This window comes from Lucilia sericata, unplaced genomic scaffold (assembly GCF_015586225.1).
Source record: "Lucilia sericata isolate MDLA Ls3-8-SP2 unplaced genomic scaffold, ASM1558622v1 Contig000110F_arrow, whole genome shotgun sequence".
NCBI classification, from domain to species: Eukaryota; Metazoa; Arthropoda; class Insecta; order Diptera; family Calliphoridae; genus Lucilia; species Lucilia sericata.
Genome location: NW_023994142.1, coordinates 582,085 through 605,524, shown reverse-complemented (window position 1 = coordinate 605,524; position 23,440 = coordinate 582,085). Strand labels below are relative to the sequence as shown.

The following is a 23,440-nucleotide window of genomic DNA, read 5'->3' as shown; positions in this document are numbered from 1 at the left end:
TTTTAAAAGAAACAACGCCAAAGTTATATGTTTAAAAGTTTTTTTTTTGTTTTCTTTATTATTCGATTGTTTAAAATGTTTATTTGTTTCATATATTTCTTGCCAGTAGAAACAATAGAAAGAAGAAAATAGTTGCCTAAAATCTATATACGTGTTTATTCTTTTAAATATTTAGCGCAGAAACGGTTTAAGTTAAATTAATAAATATAATATAAATCATTTTGATTTTACCTTTTCTATAAGGTATGTGTGTGTGTGTCTATATATAGTTCTACCGTTAAGATTACCAAAAAATAGGATAAAAACGAAAACCCCATTGAAATTTAAACTACATATTTAGTTTAGCAGTGTTAGAGAGCAGCTGTATCAGTTGGCCGAAGCAATCCATTTAAATTTACTGCTGCTGGGTATTTCATGATGATAAAACATGCATTCCAGCTTGTTAATACAGTTCTTACCGTAACGACAAGGCTTGGGATGATAAAAGGGGCAACTAGTTTTTGTGCAATTGGGGAAAAATTTGCAAGTTGTCGATGATACTGGGCCCGTTATCGCTGTGGATGATATTGATTTATAATTTTGAACTGGTACTACAGATGAAGCTGTGAAATAGAATTAAATAATTAGAAATTATAAGAAAATGCAAATAGAAATTAATTTTGGTAAACTTACAAATTGGCGGTGCTGTGGGCTCCAAGAGACTGGCGCTTCTGGGACCACTGTGTGAGAAATTGCAATCTAAATTAACACAAGCCAAATCATATTTGCATCTGGGATGCGAGTATAGACATTTATCGGCAAATTTACAGTTGGGAAAAGATTTACAAGCAGATGTGGGATGATAAAATTCACAGAAAGATTTTGTACAATTTGGATGATATTTGCAACGTTCCTTGGGTTTATTATTGCGAAAAGAGCCAGAAGAATCCACTGGTACAGAATTCACTAAAATTGTGTAGAAAATATTCAATAGAAATTATAATATGTACAGAGTTTTTAGTGACAAAAACATATAGATGGTGAAGACATGAAATTTAAAATTAAATAATCTAGCTAAAAGTTATTAATGCCTATCACAACGGGACCTCTAGGACCCAAGTGATTCGGTCAAATGGCCGACTGCATCAATAACCTATTCTTCATATATGTTGGTAAAAACCAATATTTGGGTAAAAATATCACTGATTTTGGGATGATTTTGTATGAAGTATTCCAAATAGAAGTGATTTTTAAAAGCTCCTTTAGATTTAGATAAAATTTACTAACTTTGAACAAATTTCTTTCCTAAAAATATTATTTTAATCTGATTTCAAGCTAGAAAAATCTATTATATAAAAAGTAAATTAAATATACATACGCGATGTTGGAATATTATCATATTTTTTGGCCTCTGCATTGCGAATGGAAATTTTGTGTTTATCTTCCCGTCTTTCGTGAGACGAGTGTCTTTCTCTATCACGATCTCGGTCTCTTTCTCTCTCTCTTTCCCTCTCTCGGTCACGGCTGTGATCTCTACTAAAGTTATCATGACTTGAAGAACGCCTCTTTTTATTGGGAACCGGACTTTCTCTTTGATTTCTGGAATCTTTAGCTTCTTTCAAATCGAATTTAATGGGTACATGCTTGCGTTTGGAGGGTGTCAATGATTCCTTGTGACGTTCCTTATAATGGTCCTTTAGGGGCGGTGTCGTTGAACGACTTTCGACCGATTTGCGTTCTCTGTCATGAGACGATTGTTTTGATGGCGGTGATTCATTACTACGACGCTTTAGTTTACGCTCCTTTTCGGGCGAATGTTTTTTCGAGGGACTATGTTGTTCATCATCTTCTGAATCATTTTTTATAATAATCTTTTTAATTTCTTTAGGTTTACGATAGATTTCTATTAATTCAGTACGTTTTGGTGGCGGTGTTGTGCTGGCTTCTTGTCTCATCGAAGACGAGGACCGGCGTTCGTTGGATGAAGAGGATGATTTCATGGAGAGTCTGTCTCTAATATTGGATTTGCGAGACGTGGCAGAAGTATTTGAAGTTGATGTTGGTTCAGGATATTTTTCACGGTCTTTTGAATTGCTTGATGAGGAAGAAACTTGGGGTGGTGGTGAGAGAGAACGTGAATAACGTTTTAAATTATGACGCTTCAATTTGGGCAAAGCTTTATCTTCTGTAAAGTAATAGAAACAAGTAAACCTTTATAAAGTCATATTTAACAAATAAAAATCTGTACTCACCATTTAAAGTCACCACAAATTGTGTCTTTTGCATATTGTCTTGACTTTCTTCCTCATCATTCGTATGATCTCCTAGATTGTCATTAAGTTCATCTTCACTATCTTGCTGTTGGTGTATTGCCTGTGGCACATACATATAATCCTGGTCAGATTCACCCCGGTCTGATACTGATTCTGGTATATATTCATCGTCTTCTCCCACATTATTATACGAAGCGGCAGTAGATGTATATTTTGCCTTTTCAGAACCGGCATTTCCATTAACTTCCACTATTATATTCTTTGTAGTTCGTGTAAAAAGTGCCCCTACACCTGTAGATGTTTTAAGACGGTTCCTGTAGGATTTAGTATAGAGTTTAGTATTGCGTTGAGCATTAATTTTGTCCCCCAGACGTAGAGCTACTTTGGGTTTTGCAGTAGTAGAAGGCTTTTTGAGTATTGTTGACCTTTGAGCTTCGGCTACAGCTCTTAAAAGCAAATTCTTCGGAGCTTGCTTGCTAGGTGAAACTGGTGGCCGTGGCTTAATTTTTATAACCGAATTAACCGGTTTATCGTTGAGATCTTCTTCATCAGACATTTCCACCTGCTTAGCGGGTGCTACAATTACTCGTGAACCAATGCGTTTTCGTGTGCCACTAATATCAGGTGATGCTTCTTCCTTGCTACTGCTACGTGCTCGATTAGTGGTAGAGGGTGTTGTGGTGCTTATTTTACCCACCTGGCTTGAATTACGTTCTTCATTGTGATTTTCCGAAGTCGAACGTCTTTTATCACGTTCTTCAAAAGATCGCCGTACACGAGGACGACCGCGTGTTAAATTGGAGTTGTGATCAGTATCTCTTGGTCTATCAGTATCTCTATCACGCTCACGTTCCCTTTCACGACCCCGATCTCCTACCAAGTGCTGATTTCTCTCTCTTTCCCTTTCACGACTACGCTCTTGGCCCCTTTCGCGCTCCCTTTCCATTTCTTTGCGACGAAAAGCCGGCACATACAGCTCCTTTTCCTGCAAATTTCGCCTTCTCTCCCGAGCTAAAGGCTGTGCAGTTCGAGCAATGTCTCTTGATGATGAAGAATTTTTCATACCTAGCCTTTGATGCACGGGCCGCTTTTCATTACGAAAATCTGAAGCCTCATCTTTGGAAGACGAATCAAAGATTTGATTTGTAGCAGCAGAATTAAGAGGAGGAGGGGTGAATCTTTTGCGCTTTGTAGCTAATTCTTCGTCATCGTCATTACCACGATGTTTAGTTTTCTCTCCTTCAAACACTATAGGACTCTTTTCTTTGTGCTTTTGTAAATTTTGAGTCGGAGTTACTGAAGACTTTCTAACCAAATCACCGTTTTCATTAAACTCCTCTCGGCTGTCTTCATCACGCAAATTTAAGAAATCTTCATCGTCATCATCAAATTCTCCAATTTGTTTGAGTTGTTTTTTGGCCGCATAAATTTTTTTCTGTATCTCTGCCAATTCAGCTAAATCCTTTTCTCTATTTCCCGACACAACCGCCGTCTCTTTGGTAGTTTCTGTATGGGTACTTGCACCTGTAGTCGATGATATTTCCGAGATTGTGGGTATATCAAATTCTTTTTGCGTCTCTGAAGAGTTAGCCGAGGTATTGTTTAATTCCTCTGAAGATCGTTTATGTTTGGATTTTTTAATATTTTGTGTGGCATCTGCTGTTGCATTAATCGTTTGTTTGGCTTTCTCCAATAGTTCGCCAGCAACAAGGTCTGTTATTGAGCTGACAACTTTGTTGGAGGTGGTTTTCTCGGGAGTTGTAGAGGAAGTGCTTTCTTTTGGTTTCTTCGACGTTGAAACTTTATCTTTTTTGGCTTGTTTTTTATCCTTTTTAGCTGCAGTTGTGCTCGGCACAGATGAGGAGTCTTCCTTTATGGAGGATTTACGTTTTTTAGAGGAGGCTAAATTAAGAAAAAAATAAATGATAATCCATATTACAAATCGCATTTGCATTTATATTCGGCAAATAGTTCTTTTTATGTATTTCTGTTCTGTTGTATACATGTAAAAAATTTTGTGCGGATATTGGCATAAGCTTTACATAAAATCGGCTTCTTATTTTCTTGACTACATCTTGTAGTTTGATTCCAAATTTTACATGGACAGACTTTAATAAAATGGTATAGTATCTATACGGAAGTCCGATAAATATTTTTGGCTGTTTCAAACATTAGTGTATAGTACACTCCCTACTAAATAGTTGAAACGTATGGCAAAAATATAATATAATTTTATGTATCGACCACTTCCACAGTAAAGTTTTTATTATATGTATGTATTAATAGAATTTTTATTTATATGGACTCACCACTGGCGGCTGGCAGTGTTACTTCTTGCAGTTTCTGCAATACCTCATGCAACCAGGTTACAAACAGTTCTGTTTGATTGCCTAAAAATAAATTTAGGTCGGATATCATCTGCTGCTTGCTCCTCTTATTGGCCACCATAATCATCACATAATCTGGCAACTCATCATCGATGTAACCGGCAGAGCCTCCAGTACCCAATTCTACCAACTTTGCCTTGACGGCACTCTATTTTTATGGCCAATCAAAGTAAATTATATAAAAAATGCATTAATAAAATAAACAACACATGCAATATTGACCTGCTTATTTTTGTTGCTTTAAATCTCTAAAAATTGATTTTTCCTTGTTTTTTTTTTTTCTTGTTAATTTTCTTTTACTTACCCTCATTTTTTGTCCAATTTCATTGCCATAGTTGTCCATGTTTTTAATGGTTTTATTAATGTTTTTGGTTATTTCTCAATATACTCTTTATTATTTTCCAAAAAAGGAAAAATTTAATATTTTTGCATGATTTTGTGAAGAAAAAATTGAAATAAATAAATTTGTTTATTGCAATACGAAAGTTTCCGTAAAATCTTCAGATCAGAAAAACTTCTTCTTCTTCTTCGAGATTGACGTTCACACAAAACGTCAAATAGGCAAAAACAATGCCAGATTATTTAAAAAATCGCCGAGAACTCGAAGCTCTTTAAAGCGGAATTCGATCCAATTCCAATTTTGAAAATATGTTAGTATTAAATAAATTTAGTTTCTTTTTATTTTTCAAGGCGACTTTGCTATTAGTTTGCTTGGACAAATTAACAGAAGACAATACTAACAGTAGAAATACAATCTTGCGGTAGCTGAGACGGTTATTTTTTATATTGAGTTTTTACAACTTAAATCGTAGAAGGAATCAGCACCAAATTAAAATTTATTTTAATTTGTTTATGAATTTTCTATCTTTGAGAATGAGAGTTGCCATGCCATTCATATTTTCTACGAACAAAAATCAAGAGTTTAATATTTTTCCGTGAATGCCAAGGAAAAAGAAGGGAAAATATACTACGAAACACAAAAACAAATAATTATAAAATGGCTACAAATCCACAGCAATTATTGTTGTCTAAATATTTCTTTATTTAATCATATTTTATTATTTTTGTATACATTGGCAACACAACGTTTTAAAACATTGTTATTATTTACAGCTGGCAATGCTGTGCTTCGTTTTGTACTTTTGACAATGTTCGAAAAAATACAACACTGTGTTTATATTCGTAAATTATTGTAATTTTCTTTTGTATGTTCTTTCTTAACTGTCAAGTGGCAAAAATAAAAACACACGTGCATTAACGCAAGAAAATTTGTTGAATTTTTATAGAATTTTATAAAAAATTCGGCAAAAATGCGTATTGAAACGTGTTACTTTTGCTCCAGCAAAATCTATCCAGGACATGGAGTAAATTTTGTTAGAAACGACTGCAAGGTAAGTGAAAAAAATCTCAATTTCGTCAATATATGTATGTGACGTCACATTGAAGTGTGATTTGTAAAATAATGGCGTTGTATTTTTTTAACTTTGCAGATATTTAAATTTTGCCGTGGCAAATGCCATAAGGCCTTCAAACGCAAGAAGAACCCCCGTAAGGTGAAATGGACCAAGGCTTACCGTAAGGCAGCCGGCAAGGAATTGGCTATCGACCCCAGTTTCGAATTTGAGAAACGTCGCAATTGTCCCATTAAATACAATCGTGAAATGTGGCAAAAGACTTTGGATGCCATTAAGAAAGTTACTGAGATCAAAGAACGCCGCCAAGGTCAATTCATTATGGAACGTTTGCGCAAGGGTCGTGAAGTTGAAATTCAAATGGATGTTAAGGATGTACAGCGTAATATCTCCCTCATACGTTCTCCGGCTGCTGGCCTAAAGGAACGTCGTGCTAAGGAAGAAGCCGAAGAAGCTGCTCTTATGGAACAAGACTTACCCGAGGAAGAAATCACTTATGTCGATGCCCGCGAACTGGAAAAGAAACTCGAGGAAGGTCTCATGGACGACGACATGGAAATGATGAAAGCCTAAAATGGCTATTAAAGGGGGAGTTCTTAGATTTAGGTCGTATCTATAAGTTTTACACATTAGAAAAAATAATACAGAAACCGCTGTACTATTCTTAACGTAAATCCATATAAGAATAATCATCAAACTTGGACAAGATTATTTTAACTACATATAAAATAAATGTGATTTGTGAATAATTTTAAATTGTGACCAAGTATTTTATTTGTGCCACTTAACAGGGGTTGCAACTAGATAAGCTATGAATTGCTTTTAATGACCAAAGACAAAGTGAATTTTTCTCACTTTGTTTTCCTCTTGTACTATTTTTTCATAGAACACACTATAATTGGATTAGTAGGATAGTTAAAGCAAACAGTATTTCATTTAGTTCTATTTAGTTTTAGTTAAAATTTGGTATAAAAAGCATTAAAATAATCATGAATTTCAATAGTAAGTTGCTTTGATTTGAAAAATAGTAATATAAAAGATATAATTTGACTAAACTCTATTATGATTAGAAATTTTAATATTGGCTGCTCTAATAATTGGTCTTTTATCCATGCTGTGGTTTATTATAGCAGCCTTATTAGAACAACGTGTTCCCAATGCACTGGTGGCCAAAGAAGGTTACACATTTGACTATGTGGTGGGTAAGCAAAGGTATTAGCAAAGATTGTCGTAGAAGTAAAAAATAACGAAATATGATTTATTGTTATTTTAAGTGGGTGCTGGCACAGCTGGTTCTGTGGTGGCCTCATTACTTTCAAAACACAGCAATGCCACCGTTTTGTTAATAGAAGCAGGTGACCGTTTTGGTTTGCTAAGCAAAATACCTCTTCTTACGACGTTTCAACAAAAAGGCTTAAATGATTGGTCTTTTCTGACGACACCACAAAAGCACTCATCCAAGGGATTGGAGGACCAGGTATTTAAGATACATGTTTTAATAGATTTAATTAGAAGAGGAGATACTTACGATTCAGAAGAAAGTATAACCTGTATGCATTTTTGCATGAATATTTTTGCCACTAAATATTTTCAATACGAAAAATAATTAAAATCAGAAAAACTTCAAGACAATTTGAATACCCTCGTAATTATTGGAAAAATTTGTTATTTTGAATTTATATTGAAATAAATATGGTTTAATTTTATTTCTACAGCGTCAAAGTCTCCCACGTGGTAAAGGACTAGGTGGGTCTGGAGAATTGAACTACATGTTACATTTCGATGGTTATGAAGGTGATTTTGAACGTTGGGCTCACGATTATAATCTCAGTGATTGGAATTGGTTGTCTGTTAAACCATTTCTTGAGGCGGGTAATGTAAAACCCCATGAACGTCTGGAAATACCAGACTCATATTCCAAAATCACCTTAGCCATACAAAAGGCACAAAATGAATTCATGCACAAACCGTGGCGCTTTCGAAAAGCACGTTATAATATTAAAAATGGCCTACGCTACAGTGTCTATCAAAGATTTTTACATGATGCTCATAAATACAAAAATCTCAGGATAATGACAAATACCATGGCTAAAATAATTGAATTTGAATTAAATAAAAGTAATGATATCCAAGTGAGAGCCTTAAAAATTTCCTCAAAAGATGAAAACACCCGAAAAGAATACATTTACGAGGTGGAGGTGCAAAAAGAACTTATTATTTGTGCGGGTGCCTATCAGTCCCCACAGCTATTAATGGTATCCGGCATTGGAGAGAAAGATGAATTAAGAAAACGTCATGTTGTCGTGCCGGACTTTGTACCTGAGTTGCCAGCAGTTGGCCAAAATTTACATGACCATGTCAATTTGCCTTTATATTCGTCCATACAAGTCGTGGGACCTACTTTAAATCAACGTTCTCTCTTAGATCCTTTTGCCATTTTTAACTATTTAACAGTGGGATCTGGTCATTTGGGGAATTTTGGTGTTTTAAGTCATATCGACAGTCTAGAGGGCAACGTTAATGACACCTTTAGCTTAACATTTTTTGGTGCTGGAGCTATAGATGAATTGGCCTTAATGTCTATATCGAATTTTAAAAGATCGCATTTTCGTGCGTTATTTCCGCGTTATTTTAACACTAGTCAAGAGGGATTTGTTATAATCTCGAATTGTTTACAACCGATGTCGAGAGGTAATGTAAAAATACAAAATGCAAATATAAGAAAAAATCCCTTGATAGATCCAAATTATTTGGCCGAACAACAGGATGTAGAATGTACTATAAAGGCAATACGAGCAGCGGTAGAGGTAAGTGCTATATAAAAAAAAAAACGTTTTTAAAATTTGAAATTATTACAATAATCCTAAAAGTATACTAAGGAATTTTATATTAATTGTGATTTCAGATCGTTACTTCATTTTCATTTTCCGAACTGGGACCCAAAATCCACTGGCCACGCATAAAAGAATGTGCAAATTTTGGACCTTTTGAAAGAGACTTTCTCTTAAATAACCCAAGTGATCATTATTTGGAGTGCATTTTACGTTATGTCGGTTTGGGTTCACATCATCCAGCAGGTACTTGTAGTATGGGCAATAAACCAGAAAACAGTGTAGTCGATTCCAATTTCAAGTTAGTTGCACATTATAGTTAATGATTTCATAATAAAATAATGAATAACTATTTACCACCATTTAGGGTACACGGTATCAAAAATTTACGTGTTATAGATGCCAGTGTTTTTCCTACACCAATATCGGGTTATCCCAATTCCATTGTTGTGGGCTTGGCGACAAGAGGTGCTGCCATGATATTAAAAGATTATAAAAGGAATATAGCAAAGTGATGATGGTGAAAAGAGGATTAATAGATCAATTTAGATAAAATGTTTTTGATGTTTTTGGTGTAAATGTAGTTTAAGATTTAATTTATTTGAAAACAAGTAAGAAAGTATAGTCGGGCGTGGCCGACCATATGATACCCTACACCAGTTATGAATATTAAATGTAATTTATTTTTCATAATAAACCATTTATCTTCAATATTCCCTTGTTCCGATACATTTAAGCAATTTATTGATGAAAAACTAATTTTCTGAAAGAGGCTTTATATGGGGGCTAGGGGCAAATATGGACCAAGCCCGATAAAATTTTGTGAATATATTTATATTTACATAATGTTTTATTGTGCTGAATTTCATCGCGATATTTGTGTTTATAAGCTAATTTGGGACATTCAAGTAATTTTCTGAAGGGGACTTTGTATGGGAGCTAGGGTCAAATGGGGCCTGATCTTTATGAAATTTGGCAGGGTCATCAAGACTTCTATAAAACTTAGTTGTGCCGTATTTTATCGATATATCTGTATATTTAACATAATTATGAGCTCAGAAGCCCTTTTCGGGGGGTTCTGTTCTATGGGGGCTAGGTGAAATAATGGACCGATTTTAACCATTTTCAATAGGCTTCGTCCTTGGGTCAAATAAAACGTGCGTGCCAAATTTCATCCAATTATCTTGAAAATTGCGACCTGTACCTTGCGCACAAGGTTTACATGGACAACCAGCCAGACGGACGGACGGACGGACGGACATAGCTTAATCGACTCAGAAAACGATTCTAAGCCGATTGGTATGCTTTAAGGTGGGTCTAGGACGAATATTTTTGTATGTTACAAACATCAGCACAAATCCAATATACCCTCCCCACTAAAGTGGTGTTGTTATATTTGCTTCAATACCTTTTCGATTTCCAATTTAAATTTTTATAATGTATGATGCATTTCTATGCCATACGAAATTTATGGAAATTATTTAATATTTTTCAGGAAATATTTATGACGAATAAAATATTTTGGCACCTTTGCCAAAAAAAAAAAATTTATTTATTGAAATGTTAAGCGATTTTTTTATGCCTACTATAAATTAGTAATAACAATTTAAATGGGTTTTAAAATAAAATTTTATATTTCGATATTTATGTAATTTTATATAGATCGCAACAGAAATGAACAATAGACCAGTTTGCTCCTAAATTGAATCGTTAGTGGAAAAGTTGTCAATATGATTTCCACTAACGTCTAACCACCTGGTTGGCACTATTTCGTCTTTCGTCAAGAATGTGCTCTTTGTAAATGGGAGTGGAGACAGTCGTTACTTTACAGTACCCAATTAATCTGGAGAGCGGACACTATTTAAAAAAATAATTTACACAAAACTTGCATTGACTCTTTTGGACTAGCTTTTTGACTGTCTCCTTGTAATCTATGGAGTGACTATTGATTTCCTTCTAGGACTAGCATATGTTAAAATAGCTAGTTATCTGGATATCATTTTGACAACCACCGTCGTAATTTTGACAATGCATTGTTATCACTTCGGTTACGCTTTGTGTCAATTCGGCAATGCATTGTTGTGATTTCGACAACGCAACGTTATGCTTGACAACATAGCGTTGTCACTTTGTTAACCCATTAATATTTGTTTGTTGATTTGATAACGTCATGTATTTTTATATTTTTGTTGTTGGTTTGACAACTATCCGTACATACTTTGACAATGGGTGTTATTAAGGCTCAAGGTTAAGCCTAGACATAAACCACAACAAAGACATTAACCCTCAGCAAAGTGTGCACGTAATTCGTTACGAATAGTGTATTCGTAAATTTTTGTATGCTCTACATTTCTAAATCGCACAGTAAGTAAATTTCTTAAGTTCACTTTTAAACAAAATGCATTTTGTTTAAATTTTTTTAAAGAGATTTTCACATATACAAAAATACTCAGCAGTAAATGCCGGTTGGATGTGTATATAAACGATTTTGAACTTGACATTGAATGGGACCAATAAAATAAAAACAACAACAGCTACATACTAAATAGAACAAGAAAATCCCAAATAAACACTATCATTCATTCATACAGGCGTTGATCAAACATCTATTCTATATACATATATACATAAGTATGTATGTATGTAATTTGTGTATGTAAATATAGTTTAAGATTTTCTTTTAGTCTCTAATCTTAAATACAATAGAATTTATTTATTTATGTACGTTCTGTTGCTTTCATTAGCCAAGTTTTTTTTATGAATTTTTTTCTTCTTGTAAATTTGCATGATGACGAGTAAAAGAACGAAGAATATCCCACAATTGATCAAAGTGGTTGAGGGTTGTGCTTTCGACAGCATTCATGGCCACCCTCAGTTGTGCATTGGACTTTCGTTATGATCGGTAGTAATAGAAGAATACAAAATAATTGTTCCACTTCTTCTGGTTCGTGTGGCACTATTGTGATTGATGAAAAGTTTTGATTTAATATAAAATAAAATTCAACCACAAGTGAAAAATATTTAAAATAAATATTTAATTAATAAAAAAAAGTATTTTTTTGAAGCATAAACATAAATATTTTCTTATGTAAATTGTAGAGAAAACAAGTGTTAACAAAAAATTAAGTGTGATATAATTTACTACGTCCTAATTAATTACGACCATTTATCCAATTTCTCTCTCCCACCGATCATTCACTTGGTTTCGAATTTAAAATACTGTAATACGAGTGCTAACCTATTGCAATTCGTTTTAAATTGTTTAGTCGTCATTATTAAATTTATTTTAATATTTAGAGGAACAATTTTTTCAAAAATTTGGCATTTTCTAAAATAACAAGTGAAAGTTTATTTGGGGATGCTAAATATTTTTAACAATTGCCTAATATAAACTTTTTGGCTATTACAATAGAATTTGTCTATATTATCTAGTATATGATAAACTAAATATCTATATTATATATGTTTTGATATGAATGTTTGCAAAAACGTGTATTATTTAACATATATTCTTAGATATTTATTGTATTATTTGTTTTGATTAAAATAAATGTTCAATTGTTTTTAAAATATATAATGTATTTGGATTGTCTAGACTTTGGCTAGAAAAATAAGTTCCTATAATGACTCGGTTAATGTTTACTTACTCCTTCTGGGAGGTTACAAATTTTAATTTTCTCAAATTTTTATTAAAATATCAAATATTTGAAACTTTTTGGATTTCTGGATCTGTTTTTGTAAGTAAAATAAAATAATGTCTAGCTGTAATGGAATATGCACAATTGGGACGAACGACGAATTTCGTATAGCACGACGAACTAGTCGACAACAATTCGTTGCGTAAATTCGTCGAATGAAACACAATCAAATTATTCGTACTGCGAGTTCGTTTCAAAATTTGTTTGTTCAAAATTGGAAAAAGTAAGAAAAAGGAACAAAAATTTTATTTTTGTGAATCTCCACGATTTTGAGATAATTTTAACAGCTTTAAAATTTATTCGAAAATTATTTCGAAATTAGAAAATGTAAGAAATTGGCCTCGAAAAGAACTAAAATTGTATATTTGTGAATATCCCCAATTTTGAGATTATTTTATTAGCTTCAAAATTTTTTCGAACATTACTTCGAATTTTCGAACTTAATTTTAAATATTCCAACATAGCATTGTAGTGTCATCAAGTGTACTCCAGACTGCCAAATTTCAGACAATTCGGGACACGAGAACTGGTATTAATGGCTTTAAAATTTTTTCGACTTAACTTCGAATTTTCGAAAATTTTATTTTTAGTTTTTATGACCCAGAGATTATTTTAAGAGCATAAAAAATTTTTCGAACATAACTTCGAATTTTCGAATATAATTTCGAATATTTGAACATAATATCGTATTGTAATTAGCTGTACTCTCAACCGCCAAATTTCAGCAAATTCGGGCTACCGGAATTGGTCTTAAAACAATTTTCCCCAATTAATTCGTCGTTCGTTTGCGTAAGAAATAAAAATAAACCTATCGCATAGTTCGTTACGTACGACGAATTTCGTCATACGCAATGATTGTGTACATTTTCATATACCCAAGTGTGTTCTATTTCTGACGACGAATATTCGTTCCGAAAAATTCGTCGTTCGTCCCAATTGTGCGTATACTATAAATCTTAATAAAGGATAGTTAGATAATTTAGCCATTTTGATCTAAAACTGTTATTGATAAAGAGCCTTCTCATGAGCTTTTTTGCTCTCTCATATTTATACACACATAAACACTTACACACATGTTTAAAACCAATCAGTTGTCACTCTTTGCCGATATCTGATCTTTCAGATCGGAGAAAACAAACACTTCGTCTCCGTTTTAAAAATGTTTTCGATATGGAATTCAAATTTCATTTAAATTAGTGTTCAAATATTTACATATTTTAAATTTACTTCTTAACAAGTTTCAAACAAATCGGAACAAAAAATTTTAATAGTTTAATATAAATAATCCATTTTGTATAAATTTTTTTTTTTTGCTAAAAATAAACATTACAAATCAACGTAATTTATTTGATTAATGGAGATTTTTTTCATTCTATTTGTAAAATAAAATTCTTGCAAAGTAATTTAGTAATTTAAATCATTAAAGTCGTGTCTGTCAAACAAACGAGATTATGATCACTCTCATCATATGTATATGGGGCTACTACCCACATTATAAATGTTTGACCAAATGCAAACAATAGAGTACAACTATTAGAATGGGTGCTCTTTAAAATACAATTTTCTTTTTGAATTCCGAGAGACAAAAATGTGTTGAAAATGGTTCTAGGCAAGATATATTAATTATAAGGTAGTGTTATCAGAACAGCTGATCGTTTTTTGCTATTATGTTAATTTTTCGCCGTGGTGTATAATTAATGTCAAACTTTGTTTACATTTTGTAAATGTCAAACTTTGTTTTCATTTTGTTAATGTCAAACTGGTTTCATTTTGTATATGTGAATTTTGTGATTAAAGTGAAATTGGGTGATTAGGGCATATTTTTGTGTTTTTAATCTTAAAAAGTTAAAACATCAGAATAAATTATAAACAGATTCAAATTTATAAACATTTTTTGTTTAATATAAATTCGCTTTGATTTATTTGTCAGCTGTTTTTGAAATTTTTCCCTTACAGCAAATTCGCCTTCAAGTGCAGGCACAATGTCAAACTACATATAAAAAAAATATAACCAATTCGCTTGGTATTCTGAATTCGCCGATGACACTACCTTATAAAATTAATATACCTTGGTTCTAGGCCAACTATAACAAAACTGAGCAAAATTAAGGTGTTAAAATGAAAATCCTTTTTGAGACTATTCTACTTATTCCTAAATGAAACAATTTCCTTCTAAAGTACATTCTAATTTAAAATCTTTGTGATCTTTGAAGAGAAAAAAAACACAATCTAAATCTGCAGTCTGTATGTCTATCACACAATGAACCCATTATTTAATATAACATCATCTTAGTCATCTCTAATATCATTCTAATCACAAATTCACATTATATCACAACAATGGGAGAGAGCGTCAAATGATCATCAACATTAGAATCAACTTAATTTCATTTACATATTTAATTTTAATACAAAACATCATCACTCTTTCTCGTCTAAACTTGTGATAATCTCTACAATTGACATAAATTAACCGACGAAAAAAAAAAATTGCGTAAATTTGGTGATAAATTCGTGTTTGATCAACTTAAATTTAGTTGGTGTAGATATTTTACAACGTCCAGTAGAGACTACGGACAAGTAGTTCAAATTAAATCGAAAAAAAAAAAAAATCAATTCTTATCAATAATCCTCTGTGTGATATTATTTTAAAAACAATCTCTCCGAAAAAAGTGCTGAGTGTCCCTACAACGGAAAACCTAGAATTTTCCGCCTACCACCGTCTTTTAAGGCGGAACAGTTCTTTGCGTTATCTAAAGAATACTATAATAAATAGTAGTACAATTGTATGCCAAGATGTCGGATATAGATAACATTATTTCCGAGTTACAACGTTTCAGTTGGCTTGACTATGTCGTGTTTGTCGCCATGTTTGTGCTGTGCATATTCATTGGCATTTATTTTGGCTTCATGAAGAAATCTGTTGGAGAATCCGACTATCTTATGGGTGGTCGTAATATGTTAGTTTTTCCCATAGCATTATCTTTGGTGGCCAGTTTTATATCGGGCATTACATTGCTGGGTCTACCGACGGAAGTGTATTCGTATGGTATACAGTACACCTATGTTGGACTTGGTGTTATTTCTATGGGCTTTGTTATGGGCATATTTTATTTGCCTGTTTTTCATAATTTAAGCATTACGTCGACTTATGAGGTAAGTAGAATTTTATTCAAAATTTTATCATTATTTTTGAATTTTACAAGTCTTAAAATAATGTATCAAATAGTCTTGAGTAACCAAATAAAAATTGTATAGAGATATTGAGCTATGATAGGTGGTAAAGTTATTCTAGGTACTTACGTAATATTAACTATTTATACCCTACACCATTATTGTGGTAGGTGGGTATTATGCCTATTGATCGGTCCATAATCGTTCATAGCCCCCCATTTTGGAAATAACTTTAACGTTCTTATTTTAGAAGGTTCGGTCATTATTTAATCTTGAATATTTAACCTTAATGAAGTTTAGTAGGGTCCATATTTGTATCAAGCCCCACAGAGAACGCTTTTCAAATCCTCTCTAATGGTATAGGATTTCATATTATCAGGCTTTCCCGATCATACATTATTACTTGTAAAATATAGGTTCAAAATTTTATGGCAATTGAAAAACTGAGGTTCATATCTTCATTATTAGTCCAAATTCTTAACTTTTCTAATTTTGAAATTCTAAGTAAAAGCTAATAAGCTTTTTAAAATATTAATGTTCAAAAATCGGACTTAACGTTGAAGCATTTATCAATTGATCCACTACAATTCAATTCCGAACTCAGTTACACCAGAACTACTCTGGTTATTCACAGATAGTTGTACATATTTGTTTGTAAAGTTCTTATTAAACTCTTGAATCTCTTAAAGGATCTCTGAGCGTCCGAGGGTCTTCATTTTGAGGAATACAATACGTATTAACGATATGAAAAAATTGGAAAGGATTTAAACTATCTTTAATTTCTAGCAAACAATTTTAAAATGCAATTTTTATTACGTTAAGAATATTTATTTTATGATCAACCTGCGCATTAAATTGTTGAATCCACGATAAAATTTAAATAATAAATTGACAAATATTTCTCTGATTTTTGTATTAATTTTCTAAATTTGTTTAATCCTTAAATTAGCATTGACTTTGGTCATTATTTGTAATATGTATGTACATTCATTAAGTTTCTATGATAAACAACATCAACAATATCTACTAGAATGTAAATAATGACACGAGTTTTCGTAGTCGGCCGTCTAATAGTATTCAACAAAAATAGAAGACAGACGACACCAACAACAATTTACAATAATTTTTCTTTCTTCTCTATGTTCTCTGTTGATGTCCATATTTTTATTTTATTTTGTCTATTTACACAAATTGCTTTAATTAGCTAAAGTGAATTTATTTAGTTTTTTTTATATAAAGACTGTCACATTTGATTTTATGAATGAAAAAAAAAATCACAGCGCCACTTGTCAAGTAAATAACGAGCAAAAATTACAAATACCATACACCTGAATGGATATTAAGGGTGGCCTTTAAGTTGGATTGTATTCAATCTTTAATATACAATAAAGAAATGAGTCATTGTTGAAAATTTGCTATAAATCTCCATTTTTTTTAAAGAAATTTTGTTTTAAAACTAATTAAACTTTGACTTTGTGATAAAGATGAATGAGATAATAAAGAACTAAAAAGGATATTTTGATACTTTGATTAAAATTAACTTTCATTAAGCGGAACCACCCTAATCAAATCTGTATTTGCAATGATTTGATTTCAACATTAGTGCATCTTGTTGCAATTCTAATCACATGAGATAAAACTATGATTGTATTAGAAATCTTAAATTTTCCTCTCAGCAATTTTAGATTTTTTCTCTTTTCTCTCGATTTGTTTTTTAATTCATTCCATTGCAATTAATTTGGCCTGACTTAATTCATTTCAATTGTTTGTTTACATTAAACAATCACAAATACTTTGGCAAAATAATTTAATTATACAAATATAAAATGTAAATTTTCAACTTGTAAATGTATGCTAAATTTTCAACACGCAAACAAATACATTATTTGATTTTTGTTGATTTGTTAAACAAAAAAAGATAAATTTCGAAATTATATGCTTCTTCTTTTACCCATGACGTAGTTTTCTCTTAAAATAGACTTTTCTCATTTCATTGGACTTAATGAATAACCGAAATAATTTTGTACGGAATTTCCTGTGGAATTTCTTGTTTTTATCTTTTAAAAAAATTTAAAATTAATAATGCTGAAGAACAAAATATTCCCATCATAATTTTTATTTTTAATTAGAAATACTAATTTGCCAATATACATACATACATACATACATACATACATACATACATACACATACATACATACATACATACATACATACATACATACATACATACATACATACATACATACATACATACATACATACATACATACATACATACATACATACATACATACATACATACATACATACATACATACATACATACATACATACATACATACATACATACATACATACATACATACATACATACATACATACATACATACATACATACATACATACATACATACATACATACATACATACATACATACATACATACATACATACATACATACATACATACATACATACATACATACATACATACATACATACATACATACATACATACATACATACATACATACATACATACATACATACATACATACATACATACATACATACATACATACATACATACATACATATACATACATACATACATACATACATACATACATACATACATACATACATACATACATACATACATACATACATACATACATACATACATACATACATACATACATACATACATACATACATACATACATACATACATACATACATACATACATACATACATACATACATACATACATACATACATACTACATACATACATACATACATACATACATACATACATACATACATACATACATACATACATACATACATACATACATACATACATACATACATACATACATACATACATACATACATACATACATACATACATACATACATACATACATACATACATACATACATACATACATACATACATACATACATACATACATACATACATACATACATACATACATACATACATAACATACATACATACATACATACATACATACATACATACATACATACATACATACATACATACATACATACATACATACATACATACATACATACATACATACATACATACATACATACATACATACATACATACATACATACATACATACATACATAGGTAAAAAAATATTTAAATATACGTATGTATGTATGTATATATTATATATTTCATTCATTCAAAATTTAAGTGGATTTTCTTTTAATGATCTTATACATATTAAGTTTTAATGTATCTAAACAAAATAAAGAATTTTTTTGAAATTTGTGTGAATGTCTTCCACAAAAGCGACAAATACCATTCCGTTTGCAATTTTCTGGTTTCTGGTTTTCAGTTCTAGTTCAGATCTAGTTAGTCTAGTGCAGTTCTAGTTCAGTTCAAGTTCAGTTCTTGTTCATTCTAGTTCAGTTCTAGTTCAGTTCTAGTTCAGTTCTAGTTCAGTTCTAGTTCAGTTCTAGTTCAGTTCTGGTTCAGTTCTAGTTCAGTTCTAGTTCAGTTCCAGTTCAGTTCTGGTTCAGTTCTAGTTCAGTTCTAGTTCAGTTCTAGTTCAGTTCTAGTTCAGTTCTAGTTCAGTTCTAGTTCAGTTCTAGTTCAGTTCTAGTTCAGTTCTAGTTCAGTTCTAGTTCAGTTCTAGTTCAGTTCTAGTTCAGTTCTAGTTCAGTTCTAGTTCAGTTCTAGTTCAGTTCTAGTACAGTTCTAGTTCAGTTCTAGTTCAGTTCTAGTTCAGTTCTAGTTCAGTTCTAGTTCAGTTCTAGTTCAGTTCTAGTTGAGTTCTAGTTCAGTTCTAGTTCAGTTCTAGTTCAGTTCTAGTTCAGTTCTAGTTCAGTTCTGGTTCAGTTCTAGTTCAGTTCTAGTTCAGTTCTGGTTCAGTTCTGGTTCAGTTCTAGTTCAGTTCTAGTTCAGTTCTAGTTCAGTTCTAGTTCAGTTCTAGTTCAGTTCTAGTTCAGTTCTAGTTCAGTTCTAGTTCAGTTCTAGTTCAGTTCTAGTTCAGTTCTAGTTCAGTTCTAGTTCAGTTCTAGTTCAGTTCTAGTTCAGTTCTAGTTCAGTTCTAGTTCAGTTCTAGTTCAGTTCTAGTTCAGTTCTAGTTCAGTTCTAGTTCAGTTCTAGTTCAGTTCTAGTTCAGTTCTAGTTCAGTTCTAGTTCAGTTCTAGTTCAGTTCTAGTTCAGTTCTAGTTCAGTTCTAGTTCAGTTCTAGTTCAGTTCTAGTACAGTTCTAGTTCAGTTCTAGTTCAGTTCTAGTTCAGTTCTAGTTCAGTTCTAGTTCAGTTCTAGTTCAGTTCTAGTTCAGTTCTAGTTCAGTTCCAGTTCAGTTCTAGTTCAGTTCTAGTTCAGTTCTCGTTCAGTTCTAGTTCAGTTCTATAAATAGAGAATTTTATGAAACATTTTAATAATTGCCAATATATAAGTAGGTATTTCAATATATCTTTGAATTCGCAAGATTTCCAAAGGAGAATAGAGAGATTTATATAAATTTAGAAATAAAATAAAATTTTCTTTTGTTTAAAATATCAATACGACTATACAATAAATATGTTTATTACTTTAACAGTTAATCAACATAATATTAGTGTTGCATCATTAAAAACTCATCAATATAATTTTGGTGTTTTTTCCTTATTTTTATTTGCAGTACCTTGAAAGCCGTTTTGATATCAGATTACGTATGTTTGGATCAGTTATGTTCACTATGATGAATGTGAGTAAAATATACGAAAATAAAACATCATCTTTTAAATAATAAGAAAAAAGAATTAAAATTAAATAAAATAAACAAATAATAAATTTTGTATGACAGATTGGTTATTTGCCGATTGTAATTTATGTGCCTGCATTGGCCTTCAATCAGGTCACTGGAGTGGCAGTACACACTATCACACCCATTGTCTGTATAATTTGTGTCTTCTATACAAGTTTGGTAAGTTGGCAATTGTTTACAAGTATTTCTTACTTAAGGAAAACTTATTGATTTTGTTTCTATTTTATTCTTAGGGTGGTCTTAAGGCGGTTGTTTGGACTGATGTTGTGCAAACCATATCAATGATAGGTGCTTTGGTAATGGTGGCTATTAAGGGCAGCATAGATATAGGAGGAGCTTCTAAAGTTTTAGAAGAAGCCTGGGATTCGGGTAGAATCGAAAGGCCAGAGTATGTTTTATTATTTGAAATTTTACACAGAATTTATTTTTTTATTAATGTTTATGTTTTTACAGTTTTAATATTAATCCCACCGTAAGACATACCCTCTGGTCACAACTAATTGGTGGAGTTTTCTATTGGACACAATCAAATGCTGTGTCCCAAAATATGATACAAAGATATTTAGCTTTGCCAACCTTAGGGGCAGCACGCAAGGCCTTGTGTCTGTTTTGTTTGGGAGTTTTAATCTTAATGGCTCTTTGCAGTTTTAATGGTTTACTAATCTATGCTACCTATAAGGATTGTGATCCCTTGACTACTAAGGTAATTTTATTATCTCAAACAATAGGAATATAAATTTATGTTTTTATAATTTTAGTTGGCCAAGGCACGTGATCAACTGTTGCCCTTGTTTGTTATGAAAACTTTGGGTGAATATCCCGGCTTAACTGGTCTATTTATAGCTGGAGTTTTTAGTGCCGCTTTGAGTTCTTTATCCACCTGTTTAAATTCCATGTCAGCTGTAGTTTTAGAAGATTTTATTAAGCCTTTCATGGGTCGACCTTTATCCGATACGGCTCATATGTGGATTATGCGTTCTGTGGTTGTAGGAGTGGGTGCTTTATGTGTGGGTTTGGTTTATGTGGTAGAACATATGGGTACAGTTTTACAATTGGCCATGAGTTTGGAGGCCATTACTAATGGTCCTCTGCTGGGTATATTTACAATGGGTATTTTTATGCCCTGGATAAATGGTCATGTAGGTTTTTGATTTAATGAACTTTATATAATATAATATTTATACAAATGAGTTTATTTTTAATAGAGTTCTCTACTTGGTGGTGTTTTGGGTGTAATCGCCATGTCTTGGATTAGTTTAAAAAATCAATGGGCTGTTGCCTCCGGTGCTTTGAAATATCAAACTAAACCCTTAACGGTTGAACATTGTGATTATCGCTTTGAATCTGTATTTATGTCAGCTGCCAATACTACTTCTTTAATGCATGAAACCGCAGAGTAAGTTCTCCCTATACATGTTTGTTTTATTATTACTTTTTTAACTATTTTGTATTATTTCATCTTTCAGTGACATCTTTCCTTTGTACCGCATTTCTTATATGTGGTATACTTGTCTGGGTGCAGTCATAACTATTGTTATTGCCATCATCTGTACGTTTATCTTTGGTGGCAATGATCCAAATAAAATTGATCCATGTCTACTGACACCGTGTATACGTAAATATTTTAATTATAGTGGAGAAGATTTAAAATCCAAGGTAATTTGTTTTTTCAATAGTAATATTTAGTTAATAATAGAGCGATAATTAGAGCAACTTGTGGTTCGATAGATGAGGGAAAAGTATTTTGCAAAAAAAACTTGAATATTTGAAATTTTTTATAAAAATGAATTATTAAGCGTTTATTAGAGGATTTTTTTTTTATCAAACTTCAAGAGAATAGTATGAGGTTTTGAATACATAAAAACATTTCAGTTCAAAACTAAATCTTTGAAGTACTTGTGTTCAAAATCGTCACCTATTTTGAAGTTTTTATATTATAAGGGACATAAAAACTTCACTCTTATTTAACTTTTTAACCTAATTACATTACATTTCAGAATATCCAAAATGACATTCCATTAAAAAACAAAATATTGGCCGATGAAGTAGCTCTTTAGAGGAATTTTCAACATAAGCGTCCGAGTCTTATGCAAGTAAAATATGCAAATAATTTTACACATACATATGTATGTTTAAATATGTATATTTTTGTGTTTAGTCCACAACTTTATTTTAAAAATATAAAGTAAATTAAATAAATTGTTGTAAATACTTTAATTTTATAAAGATTGTTTAAGTATGTTATTAGTAAACTATAAATTGTCAATTAGATCAAATGTATATGTTAAATGGTCCTTCGGATATGAAATATATTTTAGGGTGGTTTATATATATATCAAGAGATTGGCTAATAAAAAAAAATAAGAAAAATCTAATATTTATAACATTAAAAAAAATCTCGAAAACAGCCATGTTAAAATTGTAACAAAATATTGTGAATAATTTGTTTAAAATGATAAACTACTACCATCTATTTATATATATCGTGAACTCGATCAGTGCTAGATCATATAAAACTGTATTGTAATTGTATGAATAATAAATAAATGTTTTATGCTTGTAAGAATTTTTAATCAAATACTATTAAATATAATTTACTTTTATAAGATTGTATAAATAAATACGCAATTAGTTAAAAAATAAATATAAAAAATTTTAACAAAAAATTTTTTTTTTATGTGGGAGTTGCAACAACATGTAGTGAGTTGGTATTTGCTGGTAACAGACATCATTTGGACAAATGTAGAGTTTGAAGAACTTGTAAGTGATTTGATGTTTTACATGATTTGATCATTAAGACTTAAACATTCTAGTTGACACTTAATGCTGTAATATTTAATTGATTTTTATTTACCATTTGACACGATTAAGAGTA

At 31.5% G+C, this 23,440-nt stretch overlaps 4 protein-coding genes across 4 annotated transcripts; 3 read left to right on the top strand and 1 right to left on the bottom strand.

Annotated features, from left to right (window-relative positions):
* Positions 1 to 22: 22 nt before the first annotated feature.
* LOC119600293 (zinc finger CCCH domain-containing protein 14) lies at positions 23 to 5,198 on the bottom strand. Its single transcript, XM_037950445.1, has 6 exons — positions 4,944 to 5,198; positions 4,562 to 4,787; positions 2,232 to 4,154; positions 1,358 to 2,164; positions 673 to 945; positions 23 to 602 (listed from the first exon to the last, which is right to left on the bottom strand). Exons 1-6 carry the CDS (start codon positions 4,980 to 4,982, stop codon positions 367 to 369), a joined length of 3,504 nt encoding a protein of 1,167 aa, XP_037806373.1. The 5' UTR covers positions 4,983 to 5,198; the 3' UTR covers positions 23 to 366.
* A 577-nt stretch (positions 5,199 to 5,775) lies between these two features.
* On the top strand, positions 5,776 to 6,807 carry LOC119600297 (probable ribosome biogenesis protein RLP24). Its single transcript, XM_037950451.1, has 2 exons — positions 5,776 to 6,030; positions 6,130 to 6,807. The coding sequence occupies exons 1-2, from the start codon at positions 5,950 to 5,952 to the stop codon at positions 6,622 to 6,624; spliced, it is 576 nt and encodes a 191-aa protein (XP_037806379.1). The 5' UTR covers positions 5,776 to 5,949; the 3' UTR covers positions 6,625 to 6,807.
* Positions 6,808 to 6,960: 153 nt separating this feature from the next.
* LOC119600294 (neither inactivation nor afterpotential protein G) lies at positions 6,961 to 9,574 on the top strand. The gene is made up of 6 exons (XM_037950446.1): positions 6,961 to 7,053; positions 7,122 to 7,253; positions 7,326 to 7,528; positions 7,767 to 8,858; positions 8,957 to 9,183; positions 9,250 to 9,574. The coding sequence occupies exons 1-6, from the start codon at positions 7,041 to 7,043 to the stop codon at positions 9,395 to 9,397; spliced, it is 1,815 nt and encodes a 604-aa protein (XP_037806374.1). The 5' UTR covers positions 6,961 to 7,040; the 3' UTR covers positions 9,398 to 9,574.
* Positions 9,575 to 11,705: 2,131 nt separating this feature from the next.
* On the top strand, positions 11,706 to 23,216 carry LOC119600290 (sodium-coupled monocarboxylate transporter 1). The gene is made up of 10 exons (XM_037950438.1): positions 11,706 to 11,933; positions 15,118 to 15,736; positions 20,440 to 20,505; positions 20,605 to 20,724; positions 20,799 to 20,953; positions 21,019 to 21,268; positions 21,324 to 21,704; positions 21,771 to 21,961; positions 22,032 to 22,221; positions 22,563 to 23,216. The coding sequence occupies exons 2-10, from the start codon at positions 15,377 to 15,379 to the stop codon at positions 22,620 to 22,622; spliced, it is 1,773 nt and encodes a 590-aa protein (XP_037806366.1). The 5' UTR covers positions 11,706 to 11,933; positions 15,118 to 15,376; the 3' UTR covers positions 22,623 to 23,216.
* The last annotated feature ends 224 nt before the right edge of the window (positions 23,217 to 23,440 follow it).